The sequence below is a fragment of the Dioszegia hungarica genome, assembly GCF_025882075.1.
Source record: "Dioszegia hungarica strain PDD-24b-2 chromosome Unknown MKK02contig_8, whole genome shotgun sequence".
NCBI classification, from domain to species: Eukaryota; Fungi; Basidiomycota; class Tremellomycetes; order Tremellales; family Bulleribasidiaceae; genus Dioszegia; species Dioszegia hungarica.
In genome coordinates, this window is record NW_026515770.1 from 3,508,658 (window position 1) to 3,531,694 (window position 23,037).

The window sequence follows — 23,037 nt, forward strand, 5'->3', positions numbered from 1 at the left end:
GCGGAGGGAAGGGTGGTCTGCGCCATCAGCGTGCCAGGCGAAGGTTACGAGGAGGGGACCGGGAAGCTAGAATCACCATCAGCTCTCCCATGAGCACATCATCTCCCCTGGAGTACTCGATTTCCGGCCTGCTGATCCCTCGAACCACCTACAGCTAATGATTTGATCTGATCTGCTAGCGCCGCTGCGTCGGATCTCGAGTCACAGAACAACAAAGACTGACCACGCCATGTCCTTCCTCAAGCACCTTTTCCGCCTCTGGACCCCCCGCCCCGTCCTTGAGCATCTGACCCAGCACGTACATGACCTCGACGTGCATTCGATACCCTGACGACATGCTAAGATGGGGCGAAAGACGACGAATAAGCGACGCTTCGAGGCGGATTTCTCGTCGAGTAAAGAAAAGATGTAGAACTTGAAGAGGTCAGGACTGTCTATTGTCGGTCCACAGAAGGACGCGGTTGGGAATCTAGGCCAGCGGCAGCCGTGCTCCCGCCGTACATCGAAGATAGCCTGGACTCAACGCGGGGAGGGTGGTCGATCGGTCCCCGGCCGCCAGCGGAGGAGGCACGCCATCGCCGGGTGGAAAGAGACGGGGTAGTTCCAGTACCATCGACCCATACTGGAGCGGATGTAGTGCTGGAAATTGCTGTGATTGATGATAAGGATCAGGGGAGGATGGTGAGGCGATGACGCCGGGCCGGGACTGGACTCGGCGAACGGTGGGACTGAGCGCCGTCGGGGTAAGTGGGATTTGGCCCTAATCGTATCCGCATATCCGGCAGGATTGGAGTAGATAGGTACGCATTGGGTGTTATTGCATGATGTAGCATCGCTTGACGGTGGCTCCGAGGACTGATGCTGTGCCAAGCGTTGTCAGGCTGGACTTGGGCTGGACTCCGTTCAGAGCAGACAGCATTCCTCAGAAAGCTTAACAGCCAGAAAGTTTCACGCTAGGCACGCTCACGCACCAGACATCATGCCTTGGCCGAGGTCTCTACATAACGCGAACAGCGCCGCGCTCGCAGCCGATAGCAGGTGCACGAGCAGATATCATACTCAGCTATATACAACGACAGTATCCACACATTTCCGATCAGAATCTCATCATGACAGATCAAAGCCCGCCCCTGAATTGATTGCCTGTAACAATTTCGCCTTCAACGTCCTCGCATCCTGGATTCGTCAGGTAGAACTCGGTACGCAAACACGAACGGTGGGATATAACATACTGTATACCCTGGTAGCTTGAGCAGGTTGAAGCAGGACGAAGCGGACGGTAAGCGAGTTTGATCCGGGCCTGCGAATCGCAATCCGAATTTAGGGTTCAAATGTGCGAACCCAAGCCTAAGGCATCAGCTTCAGTCCCGTCATGACTCGGGGGTGAGCCAACTCACAGTGGGGGCCTCCCACAGCTCGTGACAAATTGCACTAATGCCCGCCGTTGATCCTGGTCAAACTCCTTGACGACCTTCCAAAACAATCTCGTCGTATCCCCATTGATAAATCCCGATTCCGTCGTATGTGCCCGTAAATCATCCACGTCGATTGGCTTCTCCTCGCCTCCGATAAGCTCTTGAAGCTCTTTGGGATCAAACATCCGGAGCCACTTTGGGTCGATGAGGTCCGAGAGGCCGTCAAAGAAGGCTCGGGACTGGGCGGCGATTTGGCGGTCGAGCTTGTATTTGCAGATAAGCTGGATATCTGGATATCAGCTTTGTACTCTATGCAGGGTGATTGGGGCAAGCGAGTCGGAAAGCTCACATTCGGCCCTGTTTTCGGCGGTGACAGCGATATCTGATCCGCCGGGGATCAAGTCAACAGTCTTGTTGACCCCAAACTCATCCTTCGAGATGGTAAAGTTGAGAGCGAGATCCTCGGGCTGAGTGTAATTCTTCAACACTGCAGTGTCAGCTAACGCCAGGTTACTGCAGATCAAAAGTCGCAGCTTACTAGTCAAGCCTTTGTAGAGCTCCGCATCCAGCGAGTTCAGATCGTCCAGATACGACTGCCGCCCGAGCCATTTGGCAACTACCATATCAGCTGACCTTCTCCTACACCGGTCACGCGCATCAAGCAGCTCACGGAAGAACCCAGCAAACGAGACGTCGACGAGAATACCGTCATATAGCGCCTTGCCAAGGATACGGCCGATGAAGCTGTACCAGCTGAGTTGGTGTGCTGTCTCATCAGCCATCATCCTTCTTTGCGTTGGGCACCGAGCTTACCCTCTGTGGCATATTCGTGTGGATTGGGATACAGCTGATTTTGGTCGTTCACAAGCCACAGCCCGCGCTCAGTGTCGAAGACCTCCTTGCTCAGACTATAAAGATCAGCTCCAGCCCCATCTCTCGGCGCCAGAGCGAGACTTACCCAGTCAAGAACTCCTTGAATAGTCCTCCACCATCCACGCCCCATTCTTCCTCACCGAATCTAGCTGGATCAGCCTACTCCCGCGTCTCAGGTGATTGGTGAACTCACTGGTCAATAAAGGTAATATGTATCCTGCCCTTCAAGAACGAGCACAGGTTATTGAGCTGTCTGAACCCATCCTCCGATAACTTGTCTCGATGGATCGTAGCCCCATTATAATACCTCGAGTTCTGATTTTGCGTTCGCATATCGAGCCGTAACCTCCGCTTGTCCGCTCTAAACCGATCAGCTGGATGAACGACGTTCTTATCAACACAGCTGTAGACTCACTCGACAAATTGACGAAAGATCTCCAGGCGAGTCACAAACGGCACCGTCATCGGCAGATTGTTCAACAAACCCAGCCTCGGACTGAGATACGCCATCTGCCGCTTACTGAGCCGTTGTTTGGCGCGAGCATGCCGAGGGAGCTCGTTCTCGGGGATTTCTGCGTCGGCATCCCCCATGAGATCCGCATCCTCCAGGACGGCCGCTTCGATGAAGGCCTCGTTTTCGCTCCGGGAAATCATAACCCAGTGATTGTCAGGTAAGAATTGCCGGCGAGAACTGGCCGGTCAGTACGTCACGCGCTGGTAGACATGACGGAAGGACTCACTTTCTTTCCGCCACTCTGACAATCGCCCGAGTGATCAGCCCTCTCTCATCATCATTCCCCATCCGCCTTCCTTCTCCGGCCGAGTCATCCACTCCGCTCATGTACGCCCAATACGCCAGATCACGCCATACCGCCGAGATCTCGGTGACCTCATCCAGCGAGAACGGGTTGATGTTTGGCGCAAAGAACTCGTCGTCGGGTGTAAGGAGGAGGTAGTGGCTGTACATCTGGGTAGCGAGGAGGAGTGTCGATGCTTGCGGGTCTAAAGGGTCAGCTTACCTCCGATAGATCGTCAACACTGAGCTCACTTTGTCCGAACAATTCCCAGCTGGACTTGTGTTGGCTCCCACTCCACCTTCCCCGTACGCCTTCGCGCCAGATTCGCTTCATGAGCTGCCGTCCCGCTTGTCCCACCAGCAGCGCATCCAGCGTCCCCTCCCATTTCGGTGTACCCCTAAACGCATACAGCAGATTCAACGCGAAGCCGCAAAAGTCCAAAAGGAGCGATGTGGGAGCCTTGGCAGCCGGAGAGGTAAGGACCGTCGTTAGAGCCGACATGTGTGCTGGAGAGGCGAGAAGGAGCAGTTTGCTGGAGATGTTGGTAGGGAGGAGTGGGCGGGTTTGTCGGGGTCGCTTGGGAGCCGGTAAGGGTTGCACAGTACCGACTATGGCCGCTGATAGTGATGGACCTGCTGGCTCCATATCCACATCCTCATCGTCCGAGTCGTCCTTCCTCACGGATGACATCGTGATGTCCTCCTCTTTCGCCTCATACACCCCTTCCGCCCACAATCCCCATCCAGCCCCGACCCCGCCGAGCAGGTGCCGCATGACCTTCACCCACGCTGCTGCTGCGCCGCTGCCGTGTCGCGCTAAGAGGCCACCGGTGATACCGAATGTGACAAGATTGGCGATGAGGTATGTCTTCCCTCGCTCGGTACCGAGATCGGCCTGGTCCAGTATCGACGGATGACTTGCTGCGTATGGGAGCAACAAGGTGAAGATGGGCAGTGTCTGAGACAGGTGAGTAAGGGACGCGAGAGGGATGGAGGAGGGTAAAGCGGGGAAGGCGAGGAGGCGGTTGATCAGAGGTTCTAGGACCAGCGGTTCGGGAGAGGCAGGGGCGAGTGTGATCGGAGCGGTAAGCAGTCGCACGACCGGTTGAAGTGTCGGATGCTTCTTCTTTGGTTGCTGGTGAGTCAGCTAGCACCGCAGCATCTACACGGCTCATCAACTCACGCTGGCTATTACGAGCTTTGCCAGTATCCTGACCAGGCCATCTACCCATCCTATTCTGCCCATCGCCTGCACCAGCTCGGAAATCACTGCGGGCGAGCACCCAATCTTCTCGTACGACTTGCGATCCGAGGTCGACTCGAGGAAGGCGAGCGCTTCTGCTGATGCTGCAGATCTATCTCGTCAGCTACTGTCACTTTGACTCAGCCTTGATATTCAGGTGGACTCACGTGGGATCTTGGTCAATAAGGGCGAGCAATCGCCGCAGTATCATAGCTATGACAGAGGTGTAGTCAGCGTTGCGTCTCAAAGGGGTCAGGATCCGCAGTCCGCCATGATCTGTACGTATCAGCTCAGCTCTGCGGGGGACAAGCTACGGCTTACCTGTATCTACCTCCCGGCCAGACCTGACTAGACCCATCAACAACCTATCCACCCTCCCGGTCACCTCCACAGACCCTTTCCATCTACTCATGATGACCAACGCTCTCGCTCTTCTCTCCACCTCTGCCGAGCTAATCACATCACTCGTCACCAGCTCATCCAGCTGACTCAGCAGCTCCCGCCTGACCTTGTCGCCTTCTCTCCGTCCTCGCCATCTTCGCTGAATGAGCACTGCCGCCCTCTCCTGCTTGATTCGCTCTTCCCGCAGCAGCCGTTCTGCCCGGACGTTCTCGAGCAGCGATGAGGAGGAGGATGCGCCGCCTGTCGATAGGTTGACGCGGTTGTTGCGCCCGCTGCTGAGTGAGGGGTCGAACATGGTATGCGGTGATTAAGCGAGGTGTCTCTGAGCTGGATCGACGATTCTCCGCTGATACTGATACCCGACAGGCGCTGAGTTGAGACCAAGTTGGGCGATAGAGGGAGCAAGGAACGCTTGACGTCGTTGCCTCTGCGGTCCCGCGCCGCGACGCAAGCTGACGACGATCACGTCGCACGGGCTTGTCAACAGCCCGGTTATCCGGGCCATCTCCGCTTCCACGTGTTCACCGGTAGTGTCCGGCGTGGATGGGGGGGTGCATGTGGAGCTCCACGCCGATCGCGGCGGCAGTGTCCGCCGTGGGTTGCCCCAACAGATCGGAGATTCTAGAATCGTGACGCATCGTGACGGCATCGGTCGGCGAGATAAGGAATTCTGGGTGGCGAGAGGGTCTTGGATCCCTTTGAGAGGCAGATGGCAGGCATGCCGTCCCAAGCACGATTTCCTCCAATCTGGCCTCCTGTGGACGCATAGGGAGCTGCAGCGAGCAGCCTGGATAGTATGCATGGGATTCTGAGCGCAAGGATGCGAGAATGCAAGTGAAACCGAGTAAAACCGAGCCAGAAGAGATGTGGCGGGATCTAATTTTTGTGGTGGGGAACCGCTCCACTTTAAATCTCTTGGACCGAGCGTGGGTGAGGTATGGACACTGTCAATCCGATTGCCGACTACAGGGCTATAAGAGTTACTCTCTCTGCGGCCCATCTCTCCCTCTTTCGCCTTTCTACAACCTACCAAAACCTCCCGCAAGTTATCCACACGAATACAGACCAATCGTTCTAGACAGTTCTAGACGATTTCACCACTGCCAAACCAGGCCCACTTTACAAACTCAACCTCAACCTCCCACCCTTCATCCTCTCTCTCTCCGCTTCACCTCTCGCCACTATCCATCCCAAGATGGCGTCCTCCACTCCCCAAACTCCTGAGCAAGAGCGAGGACCCATGTACCGCCAGCCATTCGTGGCTGACAGCACCGACCCCGCCTACTCCCCTCCTCGCACTCCTGATGCTAAGGCCGCTCAGCCAGCTGGTGAGTCTGATTCGCTTTATCTTCGAGAGCTCGCAGCTGACACTGCAGGCGGCAATGCCATCATCCCCGAAATCCAACCCACTTTCACCCCGTCCGACGCCAACATCCCAGACAACTACGTCTCCCACACCATCGAGAAGCAAAAGTACTTGCCACCGGTGACGTGGAAGAACCTCATCTGGAACATCCAGTGGATCTCATTCCTGGCGTTGACCATCACACCCGCCTTGACGATCTACGGTGTCGCCACGGTGCCATGGAACACCAAGACCGCGATCTGGTCGTAAGTCTTTTCACTCAACTTTTCTGACTGCCGCTGACGTTTCAGCGTGATCTACTACTACATCACTGGTCTGGGTATCACCGCCGGCTACCACCGTCTCTGGGCGCACCGGTCCTACAACGCCTCCCTCCCCCTTCAGTACGCTCTCTCCCTCGCTGGCGCCGGCGCCGTCCAGGGTTCCATCAAGTGGTGGTCACGCGGCCACCGCGCTCACCACCGGTACACCGACACCAAGCTCGACCCGTACTCTGCGCACGAGGGTTTCTGGTGGGCTCACGTCGGATGGATGATCGTCAAGCCGCGAGGCAAGATTGGTGTCGCCGACATTTCGGACCTCACTCGTAACCGCGTCGTCCGGTGGCAACACAAGAACTACCTTGCCCTGCTCCTGTTCATGGGTGTCTTCTTCCCCATGCTCGTTGCTGGTCTTGGTTGGGGAGACTGGAAGGGCGGCTTCTTCTTTGCCGGCGCTGCTAGGTTGCTCTTTGTCCACCACGTAAGTCCCATCTGCATTCCAGTAATGAATTATCGCTGACCTTTAGTCCACATTCTGCGTCAACTCGCTCGCCCACTGGCTCGGAGACAAGCCGTTCGACAACAAGCACACCCCTTGCGACCACTTCTTCACCGCCCTATGCACCATCGGTGAGGGCTACCACAACTTCCACCACCAGTTCCCCATGGACTTCCGGAACGCCATCAAGTGGTTCCAGTACGACCCCACCAAGTGGTTCATCTCCACCATGTCCATCTTCGGCCTCGCGTCCCACCTCAAGCGGTTCCCGGACAACGAGATCAAGAAGGGGCAGTACACCATGAAGCTCCAGCAGCTGCAGGAGCAGGGCGAGTCGCTCAACTGGCCCAAGAGCTCAAACGAGCTCCCGGTCATCAGCTGGGACGACTTCCAGGCGGAGGCAAAGGAGCGGTCACTCGTCGCCATCCACGGTTTCATCCACGACTGCTCGAGCTTCAACGAGGACCACCCCGGTGGTGCCCACCTCATCAAGCGGTCGATCGGAACGGACGCCACCACTGCCTTCTTTGGTGGTGTTTACGACCACTCCAATGCTGCCCACAACCTGCTCGCCATGATGCGCGTGGGTATCTTGGACGGTGGTATGGAGGTCGAGCACATGAAGCGGGAGCACGGCGAGGTAGCCTCCGGCGCCTCGACCCCCGCTCTCTCCTCCGCTGGCTCTTCCTCATCCCTCAACTCCCTCGGATCGTACGCCTCCTCCCACTCCGCCCGCTCCACCGACGCCGACCGCCTGCGTCAAATCCAGCTCAACTCCCAGGGTCCCAAGCCCGCCGCTCCCTTCGGTCAGCCACAGGCCGCCGTCGCGGACAAGTGGACACTTTCGGTCCCACCAAGCGAGAAGTTCCGGATCGTCTCGGCGGTGCCAGAGGTCCGGCCGGGGATACTCAGTCGGGTCCAGAGTCTTGATGATGTGACGCGGGCGGATCAGAGTGGCGAGGTCGGTGTTTTGATTGGGGCTCAGGCATAGGGATAGAAGGAGTAGCTGTATAGAAGAAGACCATAGATTCCCGGGTAGTAGACCCTCACTGTTCATTACATAGTTCACGCCCTTTCATATTATACGTACAACCGACATACCATCGCATGAATCACGCCGACAAGGCTATATGTAACAGATTATGCGTTTCCTAAGCTGCTGTCTTCCCCTTTCAGGACTCGTTCCCAGCTGTATTATTGAGGTGAGGGAAGATGGTCTGGCATTATATGTGCACTCTCTAGTGTGGACCACACTAGGCCAGCTTCGAGCACATGCACCGCGGGCGCCGTGCCGGGTGAAGCGGTCGGCCCGGTTACTGCACAACCGGAAAGCAACCTTGTCCACCAATTTCCCCACACTTTTGGCCATCTCTCGATCCCCCTTCATCCTTCTCATCTCCAGTAGCTACAGCACAATATGTCTGACCAGCGCATCTTTCAATACGTGCCGTCCGGAGCTTGGGGTCTTGTGAGTCTCACCGCGAAAGGTACAGTCCAGACGAAAGGCTGATCGGGCAGGTCGAGCCTCTCTTCTCGCAGCGCGCTAAATCGCTTTTGCTTACTCTGATCGACTTTGTCGAGGTCAGTACTGTTCTTCAGCTGAGACGTCTTCGTTCCTCAGCGGAACTCCCAGGGGAGAGGTTTAGCTGATCGAGTAGAACGACGTCCTGCCCGCTGAGAACCTCTTCCATGCCCAACTCGCGCCTCACGGTCCGGAACGATGGAAGTCCATTCCTGCCGTCCTAGAGGAGCTCAAGAACAAGGCCAAGAAGCAGGGTCTGTGGAATCTGTGGTTGAGTAAGGGAGAGTTCTCGGGGATGGCGGGTGGATCGGGAGGCGGACTGACCAATCTCGAGGTGAGTGTTCATGGGCTGGCGCGGGCGAGATCGAGGCGACTGGTGTCGATCCGACACCATGGAGTCTTAGAAGGATGTTCAGAGACAGAGTGCTAATGCTGCAGTACGCGGTCATGGCGGAGATCATGGGTCACTCTGTCATCCTCGCTCCTCAGGCCACCAACTGCTCTGCTCCCGACACCGGGAACATGGGTCAGTCACGGCCGAAGCATGCCGGTGGACGTCGCTGATGTAGTGCAGAGGTCCTTGCTCGATTCGGCACCCAGGCACAGAAGGACAAGTACCTCGGCCGCTTGCTCCAGGGGGAGATCAGGAGTAGTTTCTCCATGACCGAGTATGGAGGTATGTCTCCTCGTACCCTCGCTCTTCCTGGCATGCGCTGACATCATAGTCGCTTCTTCCGACGCTACCAACCTCAAGAACACGACCGCCCGCGTAGAAGGCGACAAGGTCATCGTCAACGGCCACAAGTGGTGGATCTCCGGCGCTGGTGACCCGCGCAACGCTATCCATATTGTTCTGGCAGTGACCGACCCGTCCAACCCTTCGCCACACAAGCGTCACTCGCTCGTCCTTGTCCAACCGAGCTCGAAGGGAGTTGACGTTGTCCGACCGCTCCAAGTCTTTGGGTATGATGATGCCCCCGAAGGGCACTGCGAGGTCAAGTACAAGGATGTCGTGATTGGCGTGGAGGAGGGGATCGTCGGCGGTCGGGCGGGTCTCGGAAGGGGATTCGAGGTAAGTCTGGGTCATACTTCATGCAGTCTAGGACGGAGCTGATTCCCAGATCATCCAAGCTAGACTCGGGTAAGCTGGATCGATCTTTCGCTTGTGGGTCTAGCTGACGCGATAGTCCTGGTCGTCTGCACCACTGCATGCGGTCTATCGGAATGGCCAGCAAGGCCCTCGAGCTGCTCATGCAGCGTGTCACCGACCCAATCCGGAAGACCTTCGGCAAGGAGCTTCACCAGCACGGTCAGTCCCCTTGCACCTAATTATCCGACTGAGCTGATCATCAGGTACCATCCTTGCTGATATTGCCAACTCCCGCGCCGAGATCGATCAAGCCCGCCTGCTTGTTCTGGCTGCGGCAAGGCAGATCGACCTGCACGGCGCCAAGGCCGCCATGAAGGATATCGGTATCTCCAAGGTGAGCACTCTTTGCCACTCAGTAGCAAGGGGTCAATCGCTGACATAACAGTTCACTGTCCCCACTATGGCTCTTCGCGTAGTCGACCGCGCGATCCAAGTACACGGCGCCGAGGGTATCTGCCAAGACACGCACCTGCCATACTTCTACGCCCAGCTCCGAACCCTCCGATTCGCCGATGTAAGCTAGCTCCCGCCCCCTGTCTTCCTGACGGGATGACGAAAGAGTATAGCTGATCTCTATAGGGTCCTGATGAGGTCCATGTACAGCAGATCGGGAAGCAGGAGCTCAAGCGGGTACCGATGCTCAGGGAGCGCTATGATGGGGTCCGCAAAAGGGAGGAGGCGCTCTTCAAGGCGCACGGCAAGGTCAAGGCGAAGTTGTAAATCACCGTATCTGGATCTGGAAAGGAGGTTTGTAAGAAGAGTTTGATCTGATGTTGATGCATAGTGTACTTCTGCGCGCTGACTTGTTGACACTACTGTGGACTGAGCGACTGAGTCTAGACAGTTGGACTACCTGCTGATAGTGCGTCTAGAGCAGCCAGTCTGCTGGATTTGCTCACTGTCACAACACCTACTCGGTAAGCACAACCTTGCCGCTGATGTTGACCACCGTCGACCATCACATCGATATTCACGGGAAGTCCTCCCTCTAGAGTGTTCTAGAATATTCTCGCCTGCATCACTCCGACCGATCCGGTGGGCTGTCCCATCCAGCTCTAAGACTATGTGACAAGGGATTGCCCGATACAGTGCTGAGCACGCCATAAGCCCTCCTTTCGCGCAAGGGGCGAGACTGTCTGTCCTTTCGCACTACATAAGGCCCCCCCCCCCCCCCCCCCCCTCCCCCCCCCCCCCCGGTCCCCCTCTGTCCCCTTTGCTGTGCCTCATTCCTACATCCAGACTCCTCTCCAAGCAGCAGCATCTCGCGTCCAGGGCACGCTCAACCGCCTTACAGCCCACAGCGATCGCTTTCACAATCATGGACTCCACGTCGATAGCGGGCATGATCAGAAACGATCTCGTCGAAGCCATCGCGAATCTGATTCCCAAAGTCGACGCCATGGTCAGCGAACAGGCGACATTCCTCGCGGCTGACAACCGTTTCTCCTCCCTCGCGCCCGAACTGGCCATCCTGCAAGCTTACACCACAGCTTCGCGTGCCAGGAGCTTGACATCTGATGAGACTGCGGCGTGGCGGAAGGTGTCGGAGTGGCTCACTGATGCCGAGACTGTGCGGACCCAGTACCAACTGTATTCACATATGGAGGCCGAACTCGAAGCCAAAAGAGGTGAGGCGGCAAGAGACTGGCTGCATTCCACTTCCCTCACGGGATACAGTGGGATTGTCGACACCCCTCTTGTGGATCGATTCGGATTGATTGTGCCAAGTGCAACCTGGGCACTCGCCTGGCAGCATCTGGCTTCAAGTACCGAGGGAACCACTATTGCTCTCCCTAACCTGGGCAGGAGCTATCCTCAGGGCATTACTGTCGCGCTGACTTTGTCCGAGGTCGACGCGGATGCAAAGATGGACGACGAGACAGAGGTCATCGACGATATCTGCGAGCGCATCGGCGGTAAACACCAGGGCCTGAGAGGAAAGCTGGACGGATACCTAAGTGAGGTCGGGAAAGCAGAGCGCCGGATCATTGAACGAGTTTTACCTGCTGGGCAGCATGCTGAAGGGCGCATCGGTGGGACGGATCATGGGGGCACTCAAGAGGAGAGTGGGCAGGGGTCGGACCGGCTGTCAGCAGCAAGGGCGGCCAACAAGTGGATGCGTGACGTCCTTGATCACCCGCAAATTGCGAGCATTGACCTTGAAGGGGTGACGGACGGTCGAAGCATGAACCAGCGTCTCCTTGGACTGGAGTCTATTGTGAAGAGGATGTTCGAGTTTGAGGGGGTCGTGAAGGAATTCCAGGGGACATAATCCGAGGCGATGGAGGTGGACAAGTGATGTCGTTTGATGGGCTGGGTTTTTATACTTGTAGCAGTCCTTGCAGAACTGGCCTGGAGGCGATGTATATGCTGTTTAAGGTGGCAACCCACACGTCAGTCAAGCCGGTGCTGAGGCCACCAAATCCCATTTGACGTTCGCTTGAATCGGTCTTCATAGCGGCCGCTCCCTCCCTGGTCTCCTGCCACCGTCAGCGGATTAGTCAGGACTGATGTCCGGGTCGTGTAGGTCAGATGGCGAGTACACTGCCACGCTCGGCTCGTGGCCAGTGTGCCGTCTAGAATGATCCAAGTAGTCATCCTTTGGATGCGGCTTAGCACCAAGCACGCCATTGTCACTCCGTTCATATGGGTGGCGAAGTTGTCTGCCTCGCGCACTTGATAAGACGGCCGATCACCCCTCTGTTTCCTCTGCATTTCCACATTCCTGTACCTCACCTGCTCTTCGAAGACATCATTCCCGCTAACACAACTGCTTATCTCGCCTCACAACCCCCATTTGTCGTTCTCACAGGCATGTCTGGTGACGCCAGCTTCTCGATGACGGTCGATGACATTGTGTGGGTGCAGGGCGAGGTCAGGAAGGAGCTCATCGATGCCATCGCCGCCCAGAATCGTGAAATCGACGCCCGGAACAGCGAGGTGATGCGGTTCCTCGCCGATCACGATCGTTTCTCCAGCCTCGATTCCGAGTTGGCCGCTCTGAAGGCATACTCAAGTGCTTTGCCCACAAGGGAAATCAACCGAGCCGAAACGGCGGCATTCCACAAAGTCTTACAGTGGCTGACTGATGCCAAGACTGTGGATGCTTGGGCCGATCAAAGGTTCCAGATAAGGGACAACCTGGAAGCCAGAAGAGCCGATGCCGCAAGGGATTGGTTGAGGTCCACCTCAGAGCAGGGTCAAAACGAAGTACGCCAGAGCCCTGACGTACTTCGCCTCTCGTTGGCAGTGCCACACTCATTATGGGAAAGCGCCGTTCAGCACCTGCCCGTTGGGGAAACAAGCGTCTCGCTGCCTCCCAGGGGCAATCGCTACCCTACGGGCATCACCGTCACGCCTACTCTGTCCAATTCTGACGGCGACGCCGGTGTTGCGGAAGAGCGGACTGCGATCATCCACGACATCTGTGAGCCCTTCGAAACGGAGAATGAAGAAGGCCTCGAGGAGAAACTGGATAGCTATCTCAAGCAGATTGGCGAAGCAGAGCGCCTGCTCATCCAGCGTGCCATTCCATCGACGCAGCATGTTGGCAAATCGGAGACAGGCGTGGACGACCGAGGTGAGACTGTGCAACTACGAGCAGCGAGAGCGGTCAACAAGTCAATCCGAGAGATCTTCGACCGATCGCAGGCGAAATGGCCGGGCTTCGAAGGACTGGCAGGCAGGGAGAGCATGGATACCCACCTGACGGGGCTGGAGCACATCTTGTGGCGTACCTTCAGAGACGAGGAGGCCGAGCACGAATTCTACGCTAATCAGGCTGACGAGGGGGCCTCGGATGCAGGCGACCACATGGAGGTTGACGAGTGACAGGAATTGTTCATTGGGTCGGGTGAGGATTGGTAGTATAGCTTCGTGATTAGGCATGTATACACTACTCTCAGTGGCTATCAGTATATTTTGAAGTACCCAGCGATCCCGGCACGGTCAAGCCCCATCTGAATCGCACTCCGCCGATGGTTTTCTTTCATCACCATAACGGCTGCTCGCTCCCCGGTCTGCTGACTACCGTCATCGGACTATTCGGGTTCAGCTCGATGAACAGGTTCCTCGGTCCCTGCCCCTCCGACCCTCGTAGCCGAAGTGGCTGCGGGGCATGTCGATACCCCGCTTGACCTCCTTGACCTCCTTCTCCGACACCCGCTCCCTCTCCTCTGCCCACATTCCCACCCAACCCTATTCCTGCCCCATACAGCCCAGACCCTTCATTGATCGACGGCCGCCTGGACACCGACACCGAATCTCCAAAGAGATCACTATCCGGCCTCGCGGGACCCTCGCGCTCAAAGCGGGGTACGGCGGGCATATCACCCCCCGAGATCAGGGCCGAGAAGAAGGACCGGACTGTCTTGACTGATTTGATGGACACGCCGCGCCGGAGCGAAGGTGTCGGCGGGCCGGAGGCCGAGGGGGAAGAGGCGGCCAGAGCCGCGGAGGAGGGCATGGCGGATGGGAGTTGCCGTGTGGATCGGGATTGGCTCGTTGTGAGTGCGGAAGGGGGTTGGGTGGGGTTGGTGTAGGTACCGTATAGTGCGGAGAAGCTGCCGGCGGGACTGACGGGAGGAAGTTTGCGGGGGAGACGAGTGACGCCCCGGGACGAGTCCGGTTGTAGCATCGCCGAGGGAACAGCAGCCCTGCTGGGCCAGAGCCGGGCGACACCTTGTCCCATCTCCACCCTGCTCGATGTGGCCATGCTGATGGTCGCATTGCGCGCGTACGTCAGCTCGGACCCCGCCGAGGAGGGAGGTAAGGGCGAGTCCCGTTGGAGTGATTGCCTGCCTGATGGGACGGAGAAGAGGTCGGTTGCTGTCATGGGAACATCGCTGGGGGAAGCGTAAGGATCGCGCGGATGGATATTGGCTGGGGAGCTGCGAGGCATGGAGTAGTACTCGAGCGCAGTGAGGGGGACGTCGAGCGATGATAGAGTAGTATCCCGACTGTTCTGCCGTTTGGGTGGTGATGGACGGACAGGGGAGGTGGTAGACTTGTATCCGGACGAGGAGGAGCCGCTCCGGGACGCATAAGGTGACGTAAGAGAACGAGACGAGCTCCCCGAGGGGAATGTCTGGCTCCAACGAGATGAGCTGTTCCCAGTCTGCGGACTGGTTGATAGGCTCTGAGCGGCCAGCCAGGTCGCTGCCGACGGCGAAGCGCCGACGATATTGGGCGGAGCCGGCGTATTGTGTGATGTTGGCCGTTTCTCGACCGGGCCATTGTACGGGATATAGTCGGGGTAGTCGATTCCCAGATAGTCCGGCGGGCTTGGCTGGTTCATCTTGACCAGCTGCGCAGTCGAGGCTTCGGAGAAGACGACGGATATGGGGCTACTGGGCGATCGAGCACCACCAGACTGCTTGCGCCATGCGTCGATAGACTTCGGGGTGTCTGCGTATCCGGCAGATGAGGGGTGGGAGGGAGACCGGTGGGATGGAGTAGCCCGACGCCGGGACCGACGGCGGATGATGTAGCAGTAGAGGAAAATGCAGAGGACGAGGGCGAAGGTGACCCCGCCAGCGGCGGCACCGAGGATGAGCCCGAGGTTGATTGGTCTGATACGTCAGCACTGGGACTGGGCCCTGAGGATGGGAAGGTCACGTACGTGCTGCTTGCTCCAGGCAGTGTGACGACGGCATAGTCTATGACGGCGGACAACCCAGCGAGGGAGTTGGTGTACGAAACAGTATGCTCGACCGACCCGTCCAGATCCCCAGCCATAAACATGAGGGAGGGGTAGCTTCGCCAGGGCAGCTGAAAGGCGGTCAGCTCCACGTCACTTCCCCCTTGACAACGGGAAGGGGTACTCACGCTCATATTCACAGTGGACACACTCCGCCCATCCAACATGATTTCCCCCACCCCCATCTCCGGTCCGCTCAGCCCATACAGGTACACCGCCTCGCCTACACCGTCAGCCCTCTCTCCACTTTCACTCGGTGGCGCGGGACTTACCCTTAAACTTAAACTCCGCCTTGGCGTCCTGCGCCGTACTCAGCCCCAAGCTCCGATTATAGAACCCGCCCTTATCCCCAAATACCCCAGCTGCCGTCTGGTTCTGCACAGCCCCGAGTGGTCCCGCTGAGGTGATGAGTGTCCAGCTAGCCGAGGGGGTGTAGGTGAATTGGGAAGATAAGTTGTCTATCGTCGTATTGTGGTGTCTAGCGATCAGCCCCGACTCTTTGGCTCGAAGGATATGGCTCACTTATCATCGCTCCCCAGCCTGATCTCCCCCCTTATCCCTAGAAACTGCATCCCGCCCCCTCCTTTCGGCCGTACATCCACCGCATGCCATCCTCTCGGTAAATGCCTTACGTCGCACCCGTCCGCCCAGTCCGAGCCGTTTATCCTGTACTGGGCGTCGCACCTTGCGAGCGTGGAGGAAGGGCTATCGCTGTAGGGTGTTGAGATGTGAAGGGAAGATGCTGAGGTCGTCAGCTTGGACTTGGTCAAAGAGGCGATGAAGATGTGTGAGTTGTTGGCGGTATGATGGAAAGGTGTGAAAGGGAGAGAAGAGGCTTACCGGTCAGGTTGAACGAGACAGTATCACTCCCATCTGCGGTCTGGTGGAATGTCTCGTCAAATCCATCTCCGCGAGGATGATAAGCCGGGACCCAAGATCCCGAATACGCAAATAAGGGGGCCGTATCAGGTATGAAGAACTTTGCCATGGCCATCCTCGACCCGTGCTTCAAATCGTGACCTTGCCCTGGGAGGATGAGGCCTCAAACTGAGCGACAAGCGATTGAGATTGGTTTGGTGGCGGTGCAGGAGGAGCTACCCCTTCGGCTCCGTTGTCGTCGTATCTGTTCGTGGTGGTGCGGTGTAATGACCGTCGGGGGACTATCCTGACTTAGTCAAGAAAAGCCCTACAGCGTGGACTAGCTAGGTGGTGGTCAGTGAGGCAGTGAAGTGAGTGGTGTGATCTGAAAGAGAAAGCGACCCCGCTCGGAAGGGTAGGACAGAGGAGGCAATGGGCCTTGCGCAGCGAGCGCGAACGCTCAATCTCCCCTTTGGCGATAAGGGGTGTCCTTTGTGCCCCTTTCTGACGTCCATTTGGGGCCGGAGTCGATTGTGCGGTAGGGGGTCCGTCGGGATGCGCTTGGAGCCCTCGAGGCCACGGATCTGTGACAGCGCGATCGAAGCGGAGGGGAAGGTAAGTCGAAGAGGGGAAGGCGGCAGCCGTTTGAGCGTCTCGATGTGGGCGGGGTTTGGCGTAGTAAGTGTTTGAAAGGACGCTGACAAGCAAGCGGGCGAGATACGCTGGGGTCAACGATCGTATCTGAAGGTCAGCCGAAGTGAGTTCAGAAGAGCTAATAGGTTCATGAAGTATTACAACAATGAGTCTGGCATAGGGAAGGGTGGAAGGACGGACCAGAGGGCCGGTAGTGTAAGAATGAGAAGTGGGGAAAGTGGATGCAGGGGACAAGCTACACTAGGGGTTTGCGGTCGGAGATATGACAAAGAGATGGAGGATTGGGGGGTTGGGTATGGTACAAATGATGGACAAGGACTGAAGGGGGATCGTGTGAAATGAAAAGCCACATCCCCCCTAATCGTCCATCTCGCCCATAAACTCGTCCCCATCGCTCAACTCGCCCATATCGCTCATGTTATCCCCATCGCTCCCCTCCGCCTCTTCTCCATCGCTCCCGCTATGTGACTTCCCCGCCTGACCGTTGCCGTTCCCATTCCCATTCCCGTTGCTTCCCGCCGCAGCCGCCCCTGCTCCACTTGGCGCAGGAACGATGGGTCCCCTGACATTCCGGGGCGAGTTGCCTACTCCCCCTTCTTCATCGTCGTCCTCGCCTGGTCCTGCCCTATCTGCGTCTTCGGTGGATGCGTACCGCTCGACGTAGGACTCAACCTTCTTGGCATAGGCTTTAGGGTCGCGCATGAGGAGGGCGGCGGCTTCGCCATTCAGTGGGTCGGCGGGATTGGGATAGCGGAGGAGTTGGGGGAGGAAGATCTCGAAGATGTTGATGAGTTCTGAGCTGTTAGCTCTCGCTCTTGGTGCAAAAGACGTGAGGATAAAGCGCACCGAACATAGGTGACCAAGTCTGATTTATGACGTCAAGGCAGACACTTCCGCTCCTGTCTGATCAGCTCACAGACACAGCCATGCTGCTGTCAGACCGGTCCAGCAGACTCACAGCTCATCGATATTAGGGTGGAAGATCTTGTTCATGAAGCCAATACTTGGCGATTTGTACGGGAACTGTTCTGGTAATTCAACATGTATCTTCCACGCTCCCTTGGCGAATGGTGCTGCAGAGTCAGCCAAGCCCTGCTTTACCGCCATGGGAGACATACTCTCTGCGGGTCCAGTGAAGCGCACAAAGAACTCTGACATCTTGTTATTGACCAATGTGACTTGATAGTCGGACATCAAGCTGAATGGGTCAGTACCGCACCAGCGAGTGGGTGGCAAAGGAGATAAGGAGCTCGGGTCGAGCTACAACGGTGGTGACTTACAGCTTCATGACGTCCGTATCTACTCGCCGCTTTGGTGAACTGTGATTTGATCAGTTATAGCCCTTATCGGCCAGCGCAAAAGACTCATCATGCTGTGCTTCTTCCTCGCTTTCTGTACGGGTCCAGGGAGCTGGGATGGGCCAGGCAGCGAGCGGGATGCACGAAGCGTCGATGGGGAGGTGCGTGTGGGTGGTATCGCGTCTAGGAGTTTCTGGGGAGTAGGCTGGTTTGTGGCAGGTGACGCGGTATCACTAGTGGCTGAGTAGGGTAGATGAACGAAGACAACCTTGAGCTCTGCGGTAATCAGCTCGAGGTCGAGCGAGCGAGTCCGCACCGGGCGAATGATGCGTGGACGTTGTAACGGGAAGAGCGCGAGTTGCAACGCAAGAGCGGGGATGAGGGGATTTGATTCCGCCCTCCTCCCTCCAGGCGGAGAAGGGGTATCTCTGCTGTCCACAAGAGCCATATTTTATCACCCTTGAACTACAAAACCCTCGCACGTAGACAGCTCGGCAGTCAGCCGGAATACCGCGCCGACAATGACCATCTCAAGCCCGCTTCTCCCGCCGTTACCGGCCCGCTCGTCCTCGAGCAAATCATTCTTCGCCCCCTCTCCCCTCGAACATACCTTCCACCCCCACTCGCCCTTGAGCCTGGCGGCGCGGGTGACTATGCAGAGTGCGGGCGTGGGGCTGCTGGTTAGCGCTGTGCAGAATGCTTTGGAGCGGTGAGTTGTAAGCGTGACGCAAAGCAGACATGGAGGAGCGGAGGGGGAGATGGTACAGGAGGGTGCCGCGCGGGGTCAGTCGGGCTGTACAGAGAGGTTGCAGCTCGGGCGGATGCGGAGTACGCGAGGAGGGGAGAAGCTGGACTGTAGGGAAGAGCCGACTGGTAGCTTCGGAGTACCTCCGACGGCGTGAAGCGGACGCAGGCGGAGTCGGCGTATACCAAAGCAGTGCGGAGAAGGCGATATGGAGAGCGTCAAGCTGACCAGATAGCCACGACAAGGGCGCTATGGGTATCGTCACCAGGACAGGAGGGACGATCGGCTTCTTCAGTAAGCTCGCGTGCTAGTGATATCGAAGCCAAAGCTGACACTGCTAGCGGCCATGGGGTTCACGTTCGCATTTACAGAAGCACAGGTTGCAAACTGGCGAGAGGTGAGCTGAGCGATGATGTGCGGCAACGCAGGACAAGCTGACTGTCAGTCGGATGACGCACTGAACGGAGCTGCCGGAGGATGCGCTGCGGGCTTCATTGCGGGTGTTCGAGGTAAGCAAGCGTCTCCCCCTCACCCCGTTTCAGTTTCTCAGCTATGACCAGTCCGTCCGTCGCTGACTTCCTTTAGCCAAGTCGCTACCAATGGCCTTTGGAGCTTGCGCCGCTATGGGCACGATGATCGGTACCTTCTCTTACGCCGGTAACGTGAGTTACATCTTACCCGTTCCTTGAAACGGCTTTCCCCTTCCTACGGCTGACTCCGCTCTATTCGCTTCCCAACTGGATCTTGGGCGGGACGTCAACTGATACTTGTAGTCTTTGACAGGTACCGACCGTCAATCGGTGCCCCGACCCGAGCGAGAGGAGCGGAGACGGGCGTTCTTCAAGCCCCGCAAGGCCGCAGAGGAGGCTGTAGCCGCTTAGTACACTTCTGATGCATCGCCATGGGGAGGTATCGGTAGGGCGACCAGGGCGAGAGGGTTCGTCGTCGAGCAGGAGATCTACGCCCTGACGACCGATCTGACGTCAATCGAAGATGAGATGAGATCGGGAGTTTGAGATCGGAGCTGAGGCGGTGACTGACACGAACGCGAGTCAAGCGGACAGGATCTCCGAGATCCCTGTACTAATGCCAGCTGTGTATGTTCTGGCCATACCCACCCCCTCCCTTTGGGGGGCCGTGCGCTAAATGCTGATTTGATGATCCGAGGAAACGACGTTTCATCATTCAACCCCTTGGCTTGTTTGAAGCTAATGAAGGCGCACACACAGGGAATACACACAGAGGCACACAGGGGGAGCTACTTGTAGGAAAGGATGGGTTGCGCGTTTGGGGTGGGTGAGTCATGGGCGAGAATTTCGGCTTTCCCGCTTATTTCTCACTTCACTCTTTCTCTTCCATACTTCACTTCACCGACTATCAGCCTCACTCCTCCCTCATTTCTCTCCCCCTGTCTCACATCGGCGTAGACCGCCCCCGCCATACTCCACATTCCTTCTCTGTCTCAGCTCCGCTTCCCCGTGCACCAAGTTTCAGCTCGTTCTTTCCTTCTCTTACAAGCTTTCTGCGCCCTATACCACTATACCTCCCCTAATCATAACAAGTAAGCATATTCTCTCCCCACTAGCTGCGCTCCGCCGCTGACTCGTCAGACTAGCGATACCGCTCCAAAACGCCCACGATGCCTCCCAACCCCCTCGCCCCTTCCTTCCCCTTCCCGCCCTCGCCCACACCTACCAGCTCCTCCACTTCGGCAGCATGGCCCCCACCCACCCTCTCCCACTTCACAGCCCGCTGCGACTCGCTCTCGTCTCTCGCGTCCAGCACCTTCTTCCCCGTTTCCCCGCCCACCCAGGTCAACCTTCCTTCTCCGGCCAAAGAAGAACCCTTCGACTTTGGCGCGATTGGCGAGTCCCAGCGCGTCAGGCAGTTTGGCGAGGGATGGAAGAGCGGATCGTCCGATAGTCTGTGCAGTAGCGGGAATGGGCACGGGCAGGGCCACGGGCATGGTCTTCAGGTGGAGCTGGACCCACCAAAGACTCCACCTCGATCATCGATGGCTTCCTTCCTCGACAATTCGGCGGACCTTACCCCTCTCGCCCCTACTCGGACGCGCACGCCTAGCTTGCCCATCCTCCCCAGTCAAGGTATACTTCGGTACGGTCCCATACCTTCTACCGGCAGCAACGACCACCTGATGCCGGATTTCAATCACCTCGCTATCAACCCTCTCACCCAAACTTACGACCCCTTCTTCTCCCCTCCACCCCCTTCCTACCCCGTCGACCCTCGACACGTCCCCAGGCTCTCGCCTCGGATGCCCAGCCTCACGCACCATCAGTCCGTCCCCAATCTCGACAGGTCGCAACGGCGTCGGACGGGCGTGCGGTTCTCGGATGAACTGCTGGCGTACGATGATGACGGGGAGGAGGTGTCGCCCAGGCAGGGGCTGGGGTTAAGGAGTTTACCGCTGGTCTCGAGTGGGACTAAGAAGAGGAACGGTGAGCTGTCTCCCAGTATACGCCGAACCAAGCTGACGGAATCAGTTTACATCCACGCTCTTCCCTCATCCGTCACTGAACAGGCACTCAAGTCATACGCCGAGGTCTTTGGGAAGGTGCTCTCCATGCGGGTTGCGGTCGAAGAGGGCAAGAGCTACGATACTCGTCGGTAAGCTTACGCTTTCTTTCGGGTTCGCTGCGAAAGGGACCGAAGCTGATCTGACAGACATGCGTTCGTGATGCTCGAAACGAATGAGCAAGCTGGGGCATTCATGGCTGCAATCCGGTCCAAGGGGTTCCCATGCGAGTATGCCAAGGTGAGCTTGCGACTCTGGACATCCCTGAGTGAAGCTGACCAAATAGGAGGACTGGCAGACCGAGTATAAGGCGCGCGAGGATCCGACGTCAAGCAACATCTACGTCGTCGGTCTTCCGCTTGATTGGGGCAAGGAGGTAAGCTTTGAAGTGCGGTACAAATTTCATGTGCGCGAACTGACGTGGGCAGGAGGTCGAAGAATACATGTCTCAGTTCGGACGCGTAGCTTCTTTGAGGCTGTTGGAGGATAAGGATGGGAATAGGAGGGGGCCGGTCCTGATCAGGTCAGCTACTTCCCGCCACACCACGTGTTAGCGAGCACAGGCTGATTCCGCAGGTTCGATAGTCGTCCACAGGCGGAACGAGCCATCAAGATCGTAAGTTCCGCAGACCTCAGACTAGCTTGTACGCCTTAAGTCATCAGCTTACCATCTTCAGCTCAATGGCCAGAGTCACCCCGGGACTGGCGAAAAGATCCAAGCTCGTATCGCAGACTCTGACGTCAGTTCTCTCCCCCCTCGATACTGGGCTTAGCTGATATGGACAGAACCAAAAGGACTACAAGAAGCTCCGGACCAGCGCGAGCGCCGACCTACTCCTGGACGATCGGGATGCGCCTCCTCTGTAAGCTATCTCCAGCTTGAGAGCTTTGAGGATCAAGCTGACAGTCTAAGTGAGGAGACAGATGATGTCAATTACCTCCTGACCATGCGGGACAAGATGGCTCGGCGGCTCCAACTTCTCAACGCTCAAATCAGCAATGCCGCCGAACGCACTCTGTCTCCTCAACACACTTTCCAGCCCAGCGCACCTCCCTTTATCCCGCAGTCATACCGCGCCGATATCCCCATCTCCTCGCCACCCACTTCCACTTCGGCCTATACCTCGCCTCAAGTCTGGCGCCAGCGCCATTTGTCGTCTCACGACTACGCGCCCTGGAGCGAGCACTCCCCCATCCACACCTACTCCGGCGGTGCTAGTCCTTATCAGGTCGCACCGCACGCGTCGTACGGCTACGCCTCGCTTCCGACTGAGCAGGTGCACGGCCAGCCTTGGTCACCTGCTCGAGGACAGAGTTTCTCGGCGTATCGTCCCTCGGCTGGTCCGACGTACGGCGAGGCGGGAGTGCACCATACCAAATCGACACCTGAACTCGGTCGGGCCGAGTCAACGGCGAGGTTGCTTTGGCCGAACTGAGCGATATCCTACCTTATACCATAATCACCATCATACCCACCTTACCTTTCGTAAACGACCCCAGCGACGAGCTCTCGATACCACGTGCCATCTCGGAGATCTCGCATCGACCTGCCCATACTTTTGCTTTTGCTTCATCTTCATCTACCTTCCTTTTGCTTCTTCCGCTTCTTCCCTGCTCTACTTCTTCCCGGACTTGCAGGTTGGACATTTCTTCCCCTTCTCGCATCATGTTCCCCCATGCCTTCCATCACCATATGCCTAGCTCTAGCTTTTTCCTCTTACG

At 57.3% G+C, this 23,037-nt stretch overlaps 9 protein-coding genes across 9 annotated transcripts; 6 read left to right on the forward strand and 3 right to left on the reverse strand.

Annotated features, from left to right (window-relative positions):
* Positions 1 to 1,107: 1,107 nt before the first annotated feature.
* Positions 1,108 to 5,024, reverse strand: MKK02DRAFT_26719 (uncharacterized protein; the record flags this gene model as incomplete). Its single annotated transcript, XM_053087245.1, has 16 exons — positions 1,108 to 1,176; positions 1,233 to 1,347; positions 1,398 to 1,704; positions 1,765 to 1,902; positions 1,954 to 2,031; positions 2,086 to 2,181; positions 2,229 to 2,323; positions 2,374 to 2,433; positions 2,482 to 2,649; positions 2,704 to 2,979; positions 3,029 to 3,290; positions 3,337 to 3,757; positions 3,806 to 4,219; positions 4,268 to 4,439; positions 4,495 to 4,603; positions 4,649 to 5,024. 16 exons carry the CDS (start codon positions 5,022 to 5,024, stop codon positions 1,108 to 1,110), a joined length of 3,156 nt encoding a protein of 1,051 aa, XP_052946150.1.
* A 900-nt stretch (positions 5,025 to 5,924) lies between these two features.
* Positions 5,925 to 7,845, forward strand: MKK02DRAFT_33584 (uncharacterized protein; the record flags this gene model as incomplete). The annotated part of the gene is made up of 4 exons (XM_053088748.1): positions 5,925 to 6,057; positions 6,106 to 6,340; positions 6,386 to 6,836; positions 6,883 to 7,845. 4 exons carry the CDS (start codon positions 5,925 to 5,927, stop codon positions 7,843 to 7,845), a joined length of 1,782 nt encoding a protein of 593 aa, XP_052946151.1.
* Positions 7,846 to 8,271: 426 nt separating this feature from the next.
* Positions 8,272 to 10,246, forward strand: MKK02DRAFT_26996 (putative acyl-CoA dehydrogenase; the record flags this gene model as incomplete). Its single annotated transcript, XM_053087289.1, has 11 exons — positions 8,272 to 8,322; positions 8,373 to 8,435; positions 8,513 to 8,710; positions 8,815 to 8,902; positions 8,951 to 9,052; positions 9,102 to 9,448; positions 9,498 to 9,517; positions 9,564 to 9,685; positions 9,730 to 9,860; positions 9,912 to 10,040; positions 10,106 to 10,246. The coding sequence occupies 11 exons, from the start codon at positions 8,272 to 8,274 to the stop codon at positions 10,244 to 10,246; spliced, it is 1,392 nt and encodes a 463-aa protein (XP_052946152.1).
* Positions 10,247 to 10,844: 598 nt separating this feature from the next.
* Positions 10,845 to 11,798, forward strand: MKK02DRAFT_45084 (uncharacterized protein; the record flags this gene model as incomplete). The annotated part of the gene is made up of 1 exon (XM_053093227.1): positions 10,845 to 11,798. One exon carries the CDS (start codon positions 10,845 to 10,847, stop codon positions 11,796 to 11,798), a length of 954 nt encoding a protein of 317 aa, XP_052946153.1.
* A 542-nt stretch (positions 11,799 to 12,340) lies between these two features.
* Positions 12,341 to 13,357, forward strand: MKK02DRAFT_45085 (uncharacterized protein; the record flags this gene model as incomplete). Its single annotated transcript, XM_053093228.1, has 1 exon — positions 12,341 to 13,357. The coding sequence occupies one exon, from the start codon at positions 12,341 to 12,343 to the stop codon at positions 13,355 to 13,357; it is 1,017 nt and encodes a 338-aa protein (XP_052946154.1).
* Positions 13,358 to 13,517: 160 nt separating this feature from the next.
* Positions 13,518 to 16,218, reverse strand: MKK02DRAFT_45086 (uncharacterized protein; the record flags this gene model as incomplete). The annotated part of the gene is made up of 6 exons (XM_053093229.1): positions 13,518 to 15,096; positions 15,147 to 15,295; positions 15,353 to 15,447; positions 15,497 to 15,702; positions 15,747 to 15,966; positions 16,065 to 16,218. 6 exons carry the CDS (start codon positions 16,216 to 16,218, stop codon positions 13,518 to 13,520), a joined length of 2,403 nt encoding a protein of 800 aa, XP_052946155.1.
* An 875-nt stretch (positions 16,219 to 17,093) lies between these two features.
* MKK02DRAFT_26355 (ubiquitin-conjugating enzyme/RWD-like protein) lies at positions 17,094 to 18,057 on the reverse strand (the record flags this gene model as incomplete). The annotated part of the gene is made up of 5 exons (XM_053087178.1): positions 17,094 to 17,530; positions 17,583 to 17,635; positions 17,695 to 17,809; positions 17,855 to 17,934; positions 18,017 to 18,057. Coding segments are annotated over 5 exons (726 nt in total), but the record flags the coding sequence as incomplete, so codon positions are not given.
* A 498-nt stretch (positions 18,058 to 18,555) lies between these two features.
* On the forward strand, positions 18,556 to 19,660 carry MKK02DRAFT_45088 (uncharacterized protein; the record flags this gene model as incomplete). The annotated part of the gene is made up of 6 exons (XM_053093230.1): positions 18,556 to 18,743; positions 19,015 to 19,073; positions 19,121 to 19,176; positions 19,225 to 19,288; positions 19,365 to 19,441; positions 19,553 to 19,660. The coding sequence occupies 6 exons, from the start codon at positions 18,556 to 18,558 to the stop codon at positions 19,658 to 19,660; spliced, it is 552 nt and encodes a 183-aa protein (XP_052946157.1).
* A 758-nt stretch (positions 19,661 to 20,418) lies between these two features.
* Positions 20,419 to 22,751, forward strand: MKK02DRAFT_45089 (uncharacterized protein; the record flags this gene model as incomplete). Its single annotated transcript, XM_053093231.1, has 9 exons — positions 20,419 to 21,238; positions 21,284 to 21,407; positions 21,465 to 21,555; positions 21,602 to 21,691; positions 21,744 to 21,838; positions 21,892 to 21,931; positions 21,993 to 22,055; positions 22,102 to 22,178; positions 22,229 to 22,751. The coding sequence occupies 9 exons, from the start codon at positions 20,419 to 20,421 to the stop codon at positions 22,749 to 22,751; spliced, it is 1,923 nt and encodes a 640-aa protein (XP_052946158.1).
* Positions 22,752 to 23,037: the final 286 nt, after the last annotated feature.